The sequence below is a fragment of the Tenebrio molitor genome, chromosome 3 (genome assembly GCF_963966145.1).
Source record: "Tenebrio molitor chromosome 3, icTenMoli1.1, whole genome shotgun sequence".
In the NCBI taxonomy this organism is placed as follows: Eukaryota; Metazoa; Arthropoda; class Insecta; order Coleoptera; family Tenebrionidae; genus Tenebrio; species Tenebrio molitor.
The window spans coordinates 1,993,522-2,006,841 of record NC_091048.1 but is presented as its reverse complement, the minus strand read 5'-3'; the positions used below and the strand labels follow the sequence as shown (position 1 = coordinate 2,006,841).

The following is a 13,320-nucleotide window of genomic DNA, read 5'->3' as shown; positions in this document are numbered from 1 at the left end:
GGGAAATATACAAGACTCTAGGGGAGATAATTTATTCATCTCATTCATTAACTAGCGTTCATATTTCATTATCAGAAGCGGCGACATCTTATGTGATTAGGCATTAGGGTGGTTTTTGCTTCGTCGTGTTTTACTTCAAATTGGCATATCAATATCAACGCTGTAATTTTTGTGCTTGACTATTACGTCAAAGTTACGTAATGATTTATTAACTTATTAATTACGTAACCATGTTCACCTGACTGGAAAATAATTTACAATTAAAAAATTACATTTCCTGGGTGTGCCCAATTTGTTAATAATCTCAAGGGAATTAATTTGGTAATTGTTTTTTAAATTAATGAAAAATTTAAAATAATAAATAGTTTATTTTAAAGTATCGATTAAACGACTAAAATAATAAATAAATAATAAAGGTCACGTGATGCCAGGTCACACCATGTGAAATTGTCATTTGCCAAGGTGGTACATTATTTTTTCTAATTCGGTATCGAAAACTGTCACATTTCCACATTCATTTCGGTTAGGAAAAGAAAAAGGACTACATTTCCTATCTAGTTAGGAAAAGTGAAACAAATGAAAATCAGCAATTATATTATTTATTATATAATATGTATTACAACATTATTGCATTCTTTGAACAAACATTGTGGAAACACATTCAAAATTGCCTAGTGATATTGTGAATTCTCGCCTGACGTTTGTTTTAGTGTCTGGAATCTGGATAATGATATAAGACTCCTTCCTTGTAATGTTGTTCACGTCAGCAGTGACCTTGGACAGCACAGTACACGTGCTTAATAGTATCGTGCGTCCAAATGAAATCCTGGGCTGAGTAGGCGTTGAAAAAAGTAAACCGTTTAGAACAGTGTAAAGTTTGAATTTCCCGCCGTTTGACACGAATGACATTTGTTTACGTTTAATCGAGACACAATTGAACATGTTTGTTTTCAGCAAAGGGTGCCCTTAGATTTTGCTTCGAGAATAGGAATCGTTAAGTTAGGTATTTTATTTTTAATCTACATCATTGCAAAGAAGGAAAAAAAGAAAGATTTTTTGGCTCTAAATTTTAGGTTAGCTGTGAACATGCTCCAATTAATCCACGCTGTAAAAAAGCACAACAATTGACGGCGCGATACATTAAAAAGCAAGTTTCATGAGACCACTCTTGAGGCACGAATTCAAGTTTAAAAAACGAGTGGCGTAGCCACGAGTTATTTTAAAGAATGAGTGCTTCAAGGTCTAATGAAACGAGTTTTTTATACTTTCTTGTAATTTGCCCTTTTTAAGCCGTTTTTAAACAAACATGTTTACTTTAGTCGATTTAGGGATTTTTGTGACGGTTAGTAATGTCTTAATCCTAAAAGTGAAAATTTGATCAAGTCGCAGTTTTCACAGAACCGTAGCGCGTTTATTCAGATAATTTAATCAATGTGAATAATTAAATTGTGTTAATAGTTACTATTGATGAAACTTTCCTCCCTTATTTGGTGTATTGTTGGTTGCCGCTTCCGTCGGAGAATATTTTTGCGAAAAAAAAAACGAAATAAAAATAATGAGAAAGGAAGTGCTTATGGATCCTACGTTGTGTTTTGTTTATAATTTAATTTAATTTGGTTCAACGAGAGGCGTACCTTCGGAAGGTTTTCATAAAATGGAATTAAAACGATTGAACACACTGCACTTAAATTTTAGTTCACAAATAATCGTGTATGGTGGTGCTTGGTCCCAACAAATGATAGAAAAATAAATAATTGAATTTAATAACAGAAGCTGGTGGACATTTGACTCAATGAGATTTGACTCGCGGCCCGCAATTGAGATCTGACTCATGGATAAAAAAATGACCAAGCTGGGTAAACACAGAAGTTTATGGCGCGAACAGCATTATAAGAGTTTGAGATGTGATCCGCTTTAGATTTGAATTATCCCCTATTTAATTGTGAACCCGACGCGATGCCCTGGAATCTCATAGATCACCCTGGTTTACACCGGCGGTTGAAAGTAAAAGGGAAAAAGGTTCTAACAGGGCCAAAGTATACGTCTCTTCACGTGTCAGCTGGCCTAGTTTGGGCACTGGCCCCCTTGGAGGTGACGCGGCTAATTTTGTGCTCTTACGCCGGACCACAGCAATTGAGCTCGACGGACACTGGCGGTAGCTTCCCAAACTCGAGACTCCAAGACACAAATAATGAATGAAAATGTGTTATACTGACTGTATAATAGTACGCCTTGGCGAAAGCGCGTTTCCCCAATCGGTAAATGCAAGAAGATCACATACCGTTTTTTTTCACCATATTTTGAAATTTTAAAAATGGATTTTTGTTGACCATATACAATAATAATAACTGCAACAACAAGACAAGGAGAAATAAAAGGAAACAAATTGACATCATTAAAACCTAAATTGGGCTATAAATGCATTTACATAAGTGCTAAAATTTTACATTTGCAATTCCGTGCACATGCAATTCTGTTGATATGCTACTTCTAAGAACTCTTCTGCTTTTCTGTAAATTTCTCGAAGCCTCTCCATCAAATTCATTTATTTCATTATCACCTGATTTTAACTGGAATTCACAAAATATCGAAAGTCGAAGTGTTGAATGAATTATTTAAATTTTTGCGACTGACGAGAGCGGAAATGATCCTGCATTACTCAAGTGAAATCTGCTGACTTTCTTAGAAAATGCAGATACGCGTCCGGGCCAAGCCCAAAATAAGGGCAACAGATTGTTATGGGAAAAGAACGGTTGCAATAAATTACTCGTTCGACAATTTGGGAAATCCAGTTAAAATCAGGGGATAATTGAATGAATGAATTTGATGTTACCAGGTTTTAAATTGAGAGAACAACCAAATTAATGTTCACCAGGTTAATCATCTTTTTTTGTATTCTCAGATTTTTGTCAAATGTGAAATTAAAGGGCGACAATTGCAAATTAGAAACTTAAAAGCGGACGGGGAACGATGCTCTTTCCATTCACTCCAAAGTAGCCAGAGGTACGGTCAGTACTTCCAGCAGTTATTTCGTGAACACGTGTTTTACAATCACAAGGTAAATTATTTATGGAATTCTTGTATTTTAATTGTAGTCGCGGTCTAATTACTCAAACAACATCGCACTGAAGTAATCGTAGATTACTTTCTTGGAGAATTCAGTTATAACGGGACTTCAAAATATTTGGTTAGAATCTTTATGGCGAAGTATGTGATCTTCTTGCATTTGTCGATTGGGGAAACGCGTTCTCGCCAAGGCGATTCATTTTAAAATTATTCTGAAACATCTTGATTCATTATTCGTTCCGGGGGGGCCTTCGCCGTTGGGGAAACTACCACCAGTGTCCGTCGCATTCAATTAGCTGTGGTCCGGCGTAAGAGCACAAACAGCCGCGTCACCCATACGTGGGATAATGGCCAGCTGACACGGAAAGAGAGGTACCATATAAGTCTGTTAGTACCTTTGTCCGTTTCATTCCTCGGGTTAGACCAGGCTTGATTGAGGGGTTCCAGGGGTACCGCGTCGGGTTCAATTTAACACGGCAAACAATTCAAATCTAAACCGGATCACATACTTCGCATTTCAAACTCTTATAATGCTCTTCCCGTCAATCAATCAATCATTACGATTATTTATTAAATAAAATTTAAGTGAAGTGTGTTCAATCGTTTTAATTCCATTTTGAAATCCCTCATACGGTAGGGCCTCTCGTAGAATTTAATTAAATTAACTATGGACAAAACACAACGTAGGACCACAAAAATGTTCGATTTTCATTATCCATGAGTAGAAACAACTTTGAATGGGTTGAAATAAGATCAATTTTATTGATTTTATAACAAGATCTATCGATCCTATAAGAAGACTTTTATTCAATTTATGCCATTTGTCACTTTTGACAGTCTTCAATCAGTCGTACCCTCTTTAGAGAATCTATCTGTATAAAAAATTCCAAATTAACTAAAACAGTATTGCGTTTAACTGCAGCAAAGCACGTTTTCGATAAACTTATATTTAGCTTTATTATTCTTTTATCAGCTTTTTTCAAAGCTAATGTTCTGTAATTTCCAATTCTAGTAAAAACTAAATAAATAATAAATTTAAAAAATATTTTAATTGAGCAAATTTATACCATCCATATCGTCGGTAATGACATTCAATTTATTTTGTGTTATCAGTTGAGTTTTTTATTTCCCATAAAACTGCATAAAACACGCATTATTTCTACGAAACGCTGCACTAGCTGCAGAAGAAGAGATCAGTTCGGCAAGATGTTACCAAAGTTGTTTCTTGTGTTGTGCTCTTCCTTCGCCCTATCAACAGCATTTAACCCTTCGAATAATGCTTGTACCAAACTTCGTGACTACCCAATTAAAGCCGTCAGCAAAAATTGTTTTGTAAATCCAAATGTCAAGTCCAGAACGGTAACGACTTTGCCTAATTTTGTCAAACACTGAACGAAACATTTCAGCCGAAAATCATCGTACAAAACCGGTACCCATTTGAGGCCTACAATGTGACTACCACTGATGGGTACAAGTTGCAACTGTTTAGAATACCACCGAGAGAGAATGACAACAGGACAAACAAGCAACCGGTCTTTTTGGAGCACGGGATCTTTGTGGACTCGGCCAATTGGGTCTACATCGGAGAGCGGTCGCTGGGTACGGTGGTACTCATTGTAATCAGATACTCAAATGTATTTTCTAGCTTTTGTGTTGGCTGATCAAGGCTACGACGTCTGGCTGGCCAATCAACGAGGCACTCGCTACTCTCGTGAACACACCAAGCTGAAGGATTCCGACCACAAGTACTGGTTGTACAGCTTGGATGATCTCGCTCAATACGACGTACCAGCAGCTCTGGATCTCATAGCAAATGTGACAGGAAAAGCGGGTTCCATCGTGTACATGGGACATTCCAGAGGCTCCACTGTGATTTTTATGTACGCCTCTAGCAATCCCGTACACACTCGAAGGATGCTCAAAGGAATCGTCGCATTCAGTCCCATCGCTTATTTCGATTTCGTGTGGTACCTCAAGGGCTTGAGCAAACTGGGGCCCCTCATTGGAGTACTGAAAACAAATTAGAAAGAAGTGGTGGTTCAAATTTTCTGTTTCAGAAAGTATTTCTCTTTTTCAACATTACTGTTGTCAATCGACACATGGAGATTCTCATCAGCTTGCTTCAAGTACTCTGTGGATACGTCCCTCATTTGTGCAGGTTTGGTCTAACACTTAGTTCTGGAAGGACCGTCCATTTCCTACCTGTAAATTTACCTACAAATTATTTATTTCCTCAATTTTGATAGAACTTTCAGGAAGATTTGTTGGCGTTTTACTCTCACTTTCCCTCGTCGATTGCGACAATGCAACTGACTCAGTACTCGCAAATGTCCGTAAGTAACAAATTCCAAAAATACGATTACGGAAAGAAGGAGAATTTGAAGAAATATGGACAAGAGAAACCCCCGTTGTACAATTTGACCAACATTATAGTACCACTGGTTATGTACTATGGTAAACACGATATTTTAATTAAAGAACCGGTAACAGTTTTCTTATGTCACACTGTTGGTATTTTATTTGGAAACTGTTCCAGCAAGTGCAAAGAATTTATGATGAAATTGGGAGCGCTGTGAAGGTGTACCAAAGTGTGCCCATCGGTGTGGAGGAGGACAAATTGCAGTACGGTCATAATGATTTTATTTGGGCAGGAGATCTGGACAAATCACTCTATCCCCACCTTTTGGAATCTTTGAAAAATCACATGTCTTCAAAATAAAATATTGTTGTGTGTTACTAGTACTAGAAAATAGTTTGTCATTGAAATAAAATATGTGAGTGCAAATGCAAATAAAAAATGGTACAAACTTTGAGTCGAGACTAACTAGTGTACACCACAAGAAAAGTATAAAAGTTTCACATATTGTTGCTCTTGTATGAGGTATACTTCCTGCAAAACCTGGTGAGCAACACAACTAGTGATTTTCAGTGTAAATTGTGGATTTATAACTGTTGAAACACCTCTGCGCCCACAAACCGTGCTCGTAAAATGAGATTTTCTATATCAAGTATCAAGAACGGAATAGTTATTTGTGTATCAACGCCAAAAAGTGCATCTTTTTTTTTCGAGTCTGGGTTTTCTATCCGAGGCGCAGCCGAGGCTTGCAACAGGCGAGGACCAAAAGGCACATTTTGGCAGAGGAGCACATAATTTTTTTTATTTTTCACTTTAGTATAATTGCATGATAACTCCTAGGATACGAAATACGTAAACATGTCCATAACAACCGGGGAATAAAACAGGGCGTAGTAAGAATAAGCGGGCGTAATAAGAATAAGCGAGCGTAATGAATTCATAACGCCCTCATCAATTCATAATTGCAAAGATGCCATTTTTTTTTTTTTGTAAAGAACACGTATAGTGAAAAATAAAATCTTGTATGCACCACGGCGTCACCGAATGATTACGCCCATCGAACGATATCCATCTCTCGGGTTAAAGCCCTCGAGCTGGATTCATCGTTCTCGGGGGGCGTAATCATCGTTGTAACGCCCTTGGTGCATAAATAGCTATTATTTTTCACTTTTCACTAGTTTCGTGAAACTTGGAGGTTCTCCAAAAGTGTAGAAGTTCACTGAGTCCCGAAGCAACACAGCTATTTTGTGTTGGTTCCTCACGTAACAAATTGTCAGGTAGCTAGTTGCGATAAGGGCAGTCATTAGGGACATATCTTCGCCCGCTGTAATGTTGTCTTGGCTTAAATATCTTCATGTTAGATTTGTGTTAACTCTAAGTTAACTCTTGAATCATGTTCGATTAATCCATCTATGTAATTGTTCTTCGGGGCGTTGGAAATACCTGAAAAACAACTACAGTAAAAACTCGATAATTTGTCACTCGCTAATTCGTCATGTTCTCTAATTCGTCACCTCTGACTGTCTGTTGTATTTATTTAAGTTTTTGTAGTTTTTTTTGATAAATTATTGTTAAATTTCTTTTTAAAAAATACATACTACATACTTACATACAGACGTATAAGTTATGTAGTTACGTCAATTGGAATTACAAAAGCAGTACTTCAGAATGTGTTTTAGTTATTTTTCCTGGATTTTCTATAAACTAGGCAAAAATGAATAGGGAATTTTTCCATTTTTGAATTTTTTATAAATACAGTTTAAAATTTGTAATGAAATGTGTTAGAAATATATTAATATACACATGAAATGTAATGTTTCAAGCACCTGTAACATTTTAAATTTATCCAGTGTTTAAGAATACGTGGGAGAATTGGAGCAATTATTTTGCTTTCAATGAAAAATTGTGGAATTCCCTATTCATTTTTGACTAGTTTAATTCGTCAATTTTCTTAATTCGTCACCCACCCGGTCCCGAGTTTCTGTAAATCTATTTTTGTTTCATTTTTTCTCGATAATATCAACTATACAGTGAGTTTTTTTTAAGACTGGCCATAGGGTTTTACATTCTAATTTTTCAACGCCTTGTTAACTTTTGTTCCTATGAAAATATTCAAACCATTTTTGGAATAAAGTTGGAAGATTTTTGAAACTATCGGATAGATTACAATTCAATATCCCAAACTGTCGAAAAAGTTGTGAAAAAAATATTTTTAGGGCGCCGAAATAATATGTAGTACGTCGAGCGGCCGCCAGAGTAGCGCCATTATCGGCTCAACCAGCACCTGACGATCTCCACTTTTGGACGCTTTCGGCGCGCTAAAAAATATTTTTTTCACAACATTTTCGACAGTTTGGGATATTGAATTGTAATCTATCCGATAGTTTGAAAAATCTTCCAACTTTGTTCCAAAAATTGTTTCAATATTTTCATCAGAACAAAAGTTAAAAAATTAGCATGTAAAACCCTATGGCCAGTCTTAAAAAAAACTCACTGTATGTTGTTGTATGTATATTTAATACCTATACAGGTTTATAAATTATCCGATTTTCGACATTTCCCACTAACTCAATAAAATACAATAAAATATAATATAATAACTAAAACTAACTAACTAAATAAGACAATAATTCAAAACAATAACAAATTAGCAGCTTTCCAAATACAATTATCCCTCCCCACATATTGTCCCTCTTCTCCACTCAACCTTCTTCATCCATTCGATCCCTCTTCCGTCCTCATTCAACATTTCTTCTCTACTTTCCTCTCTCTCTCTCAATTCTACGCATTCATTCAACATATGTTCTATCGTCTCCTTTTTTTCTCCACACATCCTGCACACTCTAATCCTATCCTCATTCCAATATTTATTCTCTCTCTCCTCATTTCCACACCTAAATCTTGCTATTATCACTCTCTCCTTTCTACTCTCTCTTCCTAGGTACTTTGGTAGTTCTTCCGTTATTATTTTTTCATACTTCCCATTGTACCTAGATTCCCTAATTCTCGTTCTTCTTTCCTGCACTTGCACATCTCTGTCTCTCTGCACCAATTCATATGTCATTGCTCTGCCTCCCTCTCGCATTCTTTCTATCTCCGCTCCTGCATACCCATTTCTTTCGAAATATGCCTCCCTCTCTTTCCATACCCCTTTTCCTATTTCTTTCCTTTTTTCTTTCAGACACTCTTGCAAAATTCTACACTCTCCTCTCTCTATCAACCTCTCCTCAAATCTTATTGCTCTCTTTCCTGCTTCTATTCTTATTCCATCCCTTTTTGTTTCCTCCATCACTATATAGCCCGGTGTCTCTCTATCTACTCCTAGCACCCATTTCAAATATTTTCCTTGCACCCCTTCCAACCCTTCTTGCTCTCTCCATCCCCATATTTCCGCTCCATACATCATCACGCTTTTCACCAGACTATCAAACATCATTATTCTCCTTCTAAAGTCATGTCCAAATTTTCTCTGTCCTATCCCCCATACCGCTCCTATTATCTTATTCGCTTTTTTCACTAACTCTCTCACATGTGCTGCTGCTGTGTTTCTTTCATTCATCACATAACCTAAATACTTAAATTCTTTCACTTCTTCAATTTTATCCTTTTCCCATCTCCACTCATTTATTTTTCTCCTACCACCCCCCTTTCTAAACACCATCATCTTGGATTTCTCTACATTCACCGTCAACTTTTTCCTCCTCATATATTTCTCCATGTTTCCCAACATTTCTTTCATACCTTTCTCCTCTTTCGCTAGCACCACCAAGTCATCCGCGTATGCCAAAGACCACACTTTTTCTTTGCCCACCACGACCCCCCCTGCCTGCCCCTTCCTGAACATCTCCTCTATATCTCCTATAAACGCTGCAAACAGGCTGGGGCTTAGTGGACAACCTTGTCTTACTCCCTTATACGTCTTGAAACATTCACTCACTCTTCCATCCACTCTCACTCTACTTATCGTCTCTTCATATATCTCTTCTATTTTTGTTACCAGATGCTCATTTATCCCTTTCTTTCTCAAGTATTCCCACAGTAAGTCTCTTTCCACATTATCAAAAGCCGCCTTCAGGTCTACAAAAAATGCATATATCTTGCTACCCCTCTTTTTTATCTCATTTCCTATTATATGATTCAAGATATATACGTTGTCCATAGTCCCTCTACCTTTCCTAAATCCCGCCTGCCCGTCTGGTAACGCACCCCGCTCATTCATTTCCTTCATCAGTCTTTCTTCCACAATCATCGCGTATACCTTATATGCCGTATTAAGGAGCGTGATCCCCCTGTAATTGCTGGCTGTATCCTTTTCTCCTTTCTTATATATGGGGCATATTATCCCCTCCTTCCACTCCTGGGGGAAGCCCTCTCCCTTCCACACTCCATTCATTATCTCTAACAACCTATCAACTTCCCTTTCAGTTCCATATATCCACGATTCGTTCTGTATACCGTCCCTCCCCGGTGCCTTTTTCCTTTTCAGTTTTCTTAGTTGTTGCTCTAATTCTTCTCTTGTTATCTCTTCTATTTCTCCCACTCTGTATTGTCTCTTTTCCTTTTCTTGTCTGTTTTCCTCACCCCCCAACAACTCACTGAAGTACTTTCTCCATTCCTCCATAGTAATTCTATCACTCACTATTTCTCCTTTTTTCTTTCTTTCCCTATTTATGTATCTCCACACCTCTTCTTCCGTCTTTATACCTTTCATCTTCATTTCTTCTTCCATCCGTTTCTTTTCCTTCTTCTCTTTGCATACTAATTTGTACCTCTTGCGTGCTCTCTTGTACTCTTCCTTCGTTGCTTTTTCTTTTTTCCAATTTCTTAGTTTCTTTCTTGCTGCTTGCTTCCCTTCCCTGCATTCTTTATCCCACCACTCGTTTTTCCACAGCCCCATCTTCTCTCTTATCTCTATCTCTTTTTTTTCTGTTGCATTTTTTACGTTCTCGCTCAGCTCCTTCACTTTTTCGTTTATTTCTCCTTCTTCGTATTTTGCCTCCCTAAGTCTTGCTCTATACTTTTCTTTTCCTTCTTCCGTCCAAATATTCTTCACAATTTTTTTTTTAACATCCTTCATACTTCTCTCTTTCTCTCTTCCTTTTGTCCTCACTTCCAATGGCATATGATCCGACTCCACTCTTTCTCCCACCTTAAATTCTTCTATTTTATCCCATGCTTCTTCATTCACCATAACATAATCAATAACTGTCTCCCCTCTCGATCCAATATACGTGTACTCCCCTTTCTCGTCTCCTATGCAGTTTCCATTAAGTACGTTCCATCCTCTTTCTTCTACTAAGCTAACCAGTTCTCTCCCTTCTGCGTTTTCTATTCCATCTTTTGTTGGTCTTCTTTCTATTGTTGCTTGTTGTTCTTCCATCCGCCTTCCTTTTCCCCCAATTCTTGCATTAAAATCCCCCCCAATCACCAGAGTTCCTTCTTCCTGCTCTTTTACTCGCTCTTCTATTATTCTCTTCGTTTCTTTCATACTTCTGCTGTATATTGTTACAATTCTCCATTTTCTCTGTTTTCTTTTTACCGTTCTTTCCATAAACCCTCTTTCTTCTTTTACTCCAGATCCGTTTTCTTCTTCCAGTCCCTTTTTCACACCCATTATTATCCCACCTTTCGCTCTCCCTTTCTTGCTTTCCCTCTCTGCATATTGACACTTCCACTCAAACTCTCTCGGCATTCTCTTTTCCAATCTTTCCCAGCCTTTTTCTTCCACCCACGTTTCTACCAATCCCACTACGTCAAATTCTCCCAAATACTTCCAAAACTCATTCTCTTTATTTTTTATTCCCGCTACATTCCAGAATACTATTCTTATTTGCTCGTTTTCTCCTTTATTCCTCTCCATGTTCGTTTTCCCTTTTCTGCCCTGTCGTCTTTTTCTTACGCTCTTATTCAAAAATTTGCTGTATGTAACTTCCCGTTTTCTTCATCCCACCTAAAACCTTTTCCCTCTATCCATATCTTTTTATAACCCACTTTCACCCGCAGTCCTTTTTCTCGCTCTTCTTTGGCTAGCGTTCTTAATTTCTTCTGTGTCTCTCTCTCCTTTTTTGTCATATCATCTTCTATGTACACTCTCTTTCCTTTTTTTTTCTCTTAGTTTCCTTTTATTTTCCATAACTTTCCGTTTTTCCCCCCAGCTCGCAAGTTCTGCCACAATCATTTTTCCTCCATTTATTTTATACATCTCTTTCACCCTTACTTCAACCTCTAATTCTGCCTTCATCCATTTTTCCAGTTTCTTCTCGTTCTCACATTCCTCTTCATCCAGTCCCGTTACGACAATATTCTTTTTTCTCACTCTTTTTTCCTGCTCTTCCATTTTCTCCTCCAATTTTGTCATTTTTTCTTTTAATTCCATCTTTTCTCTTTCCCATTTTTCTTCCTTTTCACGCATCATACTTTTCAGTTGTTCCAATTCCCGGCTCATCTTCCGATTCTCTTCCTTTATCTCCCCTACATCCTCCATAATTTTTTCCAACATCTTTTTCATTTCCTCATCCATTGCCTTTTTAACAGGTGATCTTTCCACTTTTTTACTTTTCCGAAATGGGTTAATCCTCTCTTCTGATTCTCGTCCTTCTTCTCTTTTCCTTTTGTGATCTTCGTCTCTCTCGCTTTCACTATCACTTTTTTTCATTCTACCTCGTTTTTACTTGCCGCTTATCTTATCGCGCGCCGTAAAACAGGTCCGCTCGCTTCGACTGCTCGAATCGGACTCTCAACTTCATACTTCACAGGATCATTTCTGAAGTATTCATATTCTAACAATAACTCACTGTATGTATTTATATTATACTGGGACATTTTTTTAACTCTGAACATAGTCCATACTTATTCCCTATGTTCAATTTTAAAAAACACAGATCAATGCATTGTGAGTTGCTATGCAACCAACTATACACGAACACCAGAGATTTTCAAATAATGTTAAAAATTGTTCCGATAGCATTAGAAATGTCACGCACATTTCTAATGCTCTGATTGGCATAGAATAACTGCATTATGTGTATTTCTTCTTCAAACAACTTGACCATTTTGTTAAACTGTCAAGTACTTATTTTCGTCACCTTGGTTACGTGATTAGTGATTACATACATGCATTGACCTGTGTTTTTAAAACAGAACATAGGGAATAAGGATGGGCTATGTTCAATGTTAAAAAAATGTCCCGGTATTAATAATATCAGATGAGATTTAGGTAGAATAACTCAATATTTAAAGGGTATAAATTCTAATCATCTAAATAATTGTATTCAATCTATTTTAAATAAAAACAGAATATATTATTTAAAATATAACGAATACAATAAAACATTAATAGAAATTAAAGACACTTTATTACAGAAATTAAATATTTATTCTAAACGATTAACAAGATATAAAAACAATAAACAACGGAAATTTGAAAACAAACTATTTAGAAATAATGAGATGTTGCTGTTTACAAAAATCTAACAGATACTTAATAAAATTCAAACTAATAATGGTATACCAAATACAGGGTTATTCACGAGAGGGGTACTTCTGAATATTTATTTTGCTGCAACCAACAATACAATGGCAGTGACTACTAAATCAAATGTGTTATTTCTTTTAAATTAGAAATCAAAGTAAGTTGGATAGATTTGTCACAAATGTCAGATTGGCAGATAACCTGTATTTAATCAAAAATCAACAAATAAATTAACAAATTAAGTTAATGTAAAAGGTGTTCGAAGTGTCTACAATCGGCTTGAAAACATCCGCAACGGCGACAGAATTCCTTCCACGCTCTCCATAAATGAGGATCATATCAATCTTTTCGTCTTTATTGTAAAAATAATGTTTTCGAATTGACAAAGATTTTTTGCTTTAACGAGTTTAACGTCAAAGAGACAGGA

General features: G+C 36.7%; 2 protein-coding genes across 2 annotated transcripts; one reads left to right on the top strand and one right to left on the bottom strand.

The window, feature by feature from the left end:
- The first annotated feature begins 4,118 nt into the window (after window positions 1-4,118).
- LOC138126377 (lipase member N-like) lies at window positions 4,119-5,876 on the top strand. Its single transcript, XM_069042153.1, has 6 exons — window positions 4,119-4,425; window positions 4,473-4,665; window positions 4,712-5,073; window positions 5,124-5,270; window positions 5,322-5,549; window positions 5,603-5,876. Exons 1-6 carry the CDS (start codon window positions 4,273-4,275, stop codon window positions 5,783-5,785), a joined length of 1,266 nt encoding a protein of 421 aa, XP_068898254.1. The 5' UTR covers window positions 4,119-4,272; the 3' UTR covers window positions 5,786-5,876.
- A 5,619-nt stretch (window positions 5,877-11,495) lies between these two features.
- LOC138125648 (golgin subfamily A member 6-like protein 25) lies at window positions 11,496-12,077 on the bottom strand. The gene has a single exon (XM_069041078.1). The coding sequence runs from the start codon at window positions 12,075-12,077 to the stop codon at window positions 11,496-11,498; it is 582 nt and encodes a 193-aa protein (XP_068897179.1).
- Between the last annotated feature and the right edge of the window lie 1,243 nt (window positions 12,078-13,320).

Coding starts and splice junctions, on each gene's coding strand:
- LOC138126377 (XM_069042153.1), top strand. CDS start 4,273: ATGTTACCAAAGTTGTTTCTTGTGTTGTGCTCTTCCTTCGCCCTATCA. Junction 4,426..4,472: donor CAAATGTCAAGTCCAGAACG/GTAACGACTTTG, acceptor GAAACATTTCAG/CCGAAAATCATCGTACAAAA. Junction 5,074..5,123: donor AACTGGGGCCCCTCATTGGA/GTACTGAAAACA, acceptor TTTCTGTTTCAG/AAAGTATTTCTCTTTTTCAA.
- LOC138125648 (XM_069041078.1), bottom strand. CDS start 12,077: ATGAAAAAAAGTGATAGTGAAAGCGAGAGAGACGAAGATCACAAAAGG.